Source organism: Rhincodon typus, unplaced genomic scaffold, assembly GCF_021869965.1.
Source record: "Rhincodon typus isolate 14 unplaced genomic scaffold, sRhiTyp1.1 hic_rhity00003417, whole genome shotgun sequence".
Classification (NCBI taxonomy): Eukaryota; Metazoa; Chordata; class Chondrichthyes; order Orectolobiformes; family Rhincodontidae; genus Rhincodon; species Rhincodon typus.
In genome coordinates, this window is record NW_025969055.1 from 564 (window position 1) to 2,157 (window position 1,594).

Here is a 1,594-nt window from a genome sequence, read left to right on the forward strand (position 1 = left end):
ATAAGCTGCATGTGCATCTGCCCCAGGGTTAGGAGCTGTGATGGACAGGCTGACATTGTTCACTGTCAGTTCCAGACATTGCTACTGCATGTGGACCTTGTGCCCATGCAACTGACATTCAAGCACATCCTGCCCCTAATACACATATGAATTTACATTCTCTTGAGCATGTTTGCTTTAGCTTTTGTCTTTCGGTCTTAGAATTCCTGTGGCTTTTTAAGCTTCTCCTTCCTCCCTTAAAAGGCTCGGTTATGGTGTTCCGAGGTTAACTGAATACCAAATGTTTCAGTCTTGCAGAACACTCTCCAGCCTCTATTAGATGGTCACATGGCCTGACACTCAAAAGGCAAATGATCTGCCTTAACTTTCTTTATCTCCATTACAAATTTTAACAAAAATGTAGACTGGATTCCAAGCAGCAATAACTATTGAAGCTTTTGGTCTTTCAATCTTGGTCTCTCTCTGTCAATGATTGCAGGCCACAACAACCAATGGGGAAACTGAATACCTTTTCTTTCTCTCTCTTTACAGTGTGTACAGCAGATGGCCAGTTCATTCTAGCGATCACCAGGAATCTGACCCGTCCTGCCCTCAACCTGTCATCTCTGTACGTGAAAGATGGACGAGAAGCTGAGTGCAGGCCTAAGCTCATCACAGAGGAACTTGTAGCCTTCCGCTTCCCAATTACCTCTTGTGGCTCGACCCAGCGGGTGAGTATTGGAGGGTCCAGCATTCTGTCCCTTCTGAATGGGCCAGCTCCCTATTAAACAGTGCCCTCCATTGCAGGAGGAGACTGGAAGCTTTGTGTATGAAACGGACATCCTGGGGAAGAGGTTGATTCAGACTGGGCCACAGGGCTCAATAACCAGGGACAGCACCTTCAGGTGAGAGGGCAGTGGGGTTTGTTGGTATGTTGAGGGAAGGGTTACTGACTGAAACTCCACTACCTATTTGTGTTTCTCGACAGCCTGCACGTCCAGTGCCAGTACAAGGGGGAGCATGAAGCTGGCTTACAGATCAACGTCTCAGTTTACACACTCCCTCCACCACTAGCTGCTTCTGAAGATGGGATTCTGAGGCTGGAACTGCAAATAGCAAAAGGTAGTGCTGCCCTGGTAATAGAGCACCAGGAATGTATTCCTTCAGGGAGTGACTGGTTTGTTCTCCTTGTTTCTGTCAGATGGCAACTACAGGCTGTGGTACAAGGACAGTGACTACCCCATTGAGAGAATCCTTCGGGAGTCGGTGTTTGTTGAGGTTCGTGTGAAGGATCGCACTGACCCAATGCTTGTCCTGAGATTGCGTGACTGTTGGGCAACTCCTGTGCCAGCCCCTGACCATGAGGTGCAGTGGAGTCTCCTGGTGGATGGGTAAGGACTCTGAATGGAAAAGCCCAGCCTTGAACTGAGTGGATTTGAGTAAACTCTGACACAAGTGTCACAGTGAGCAAGTGTTGGGCCTCAGCCTGTTGTGCCATTTCTTTCAATCAGGGTTGAAATGTGATTTGAGCACGCTATTGCATCTACCTTTGTTTGACGTGCCTGTCGTCAGGAATCTGCCTTAACGTTGTCAAGGCCGTTCCCCTTTTTGGAAG

The 1,594-nt window shown here is 48.2% G+C and overlaps 1 protein-coding gene across 1 annotated transcript in view; it reads left to right on the forward strand.

Annotated features, from left to right (window-relative positions):
• The first annotated feature begins 491 nt into the window (after positions 1-491).
• The window catches only part of LOC125481752 (zona pellucida sperm-binding protein 4-like), a 4,659-nt gene continuing 3,556 nt past the window's right edge, over positions 492-1,594 (forward strand). Inside the window, exons 1-4 of the mRNA XM_048593660.1 lie at positions 492-710; positions 787-884; positions 968-1,101; positions 1,181-1,370. Coding sequence (XP_048449617.1) covers positions 492-710; positions 787-884; positions 968-1,101; positions 1,181-1,370 — 641 coding nt within the window. The remainder of the gene's footprint in view (positions 711-786; positions 885-967; positions 1,102-1,180; positions 1,371-1,594) is intronic.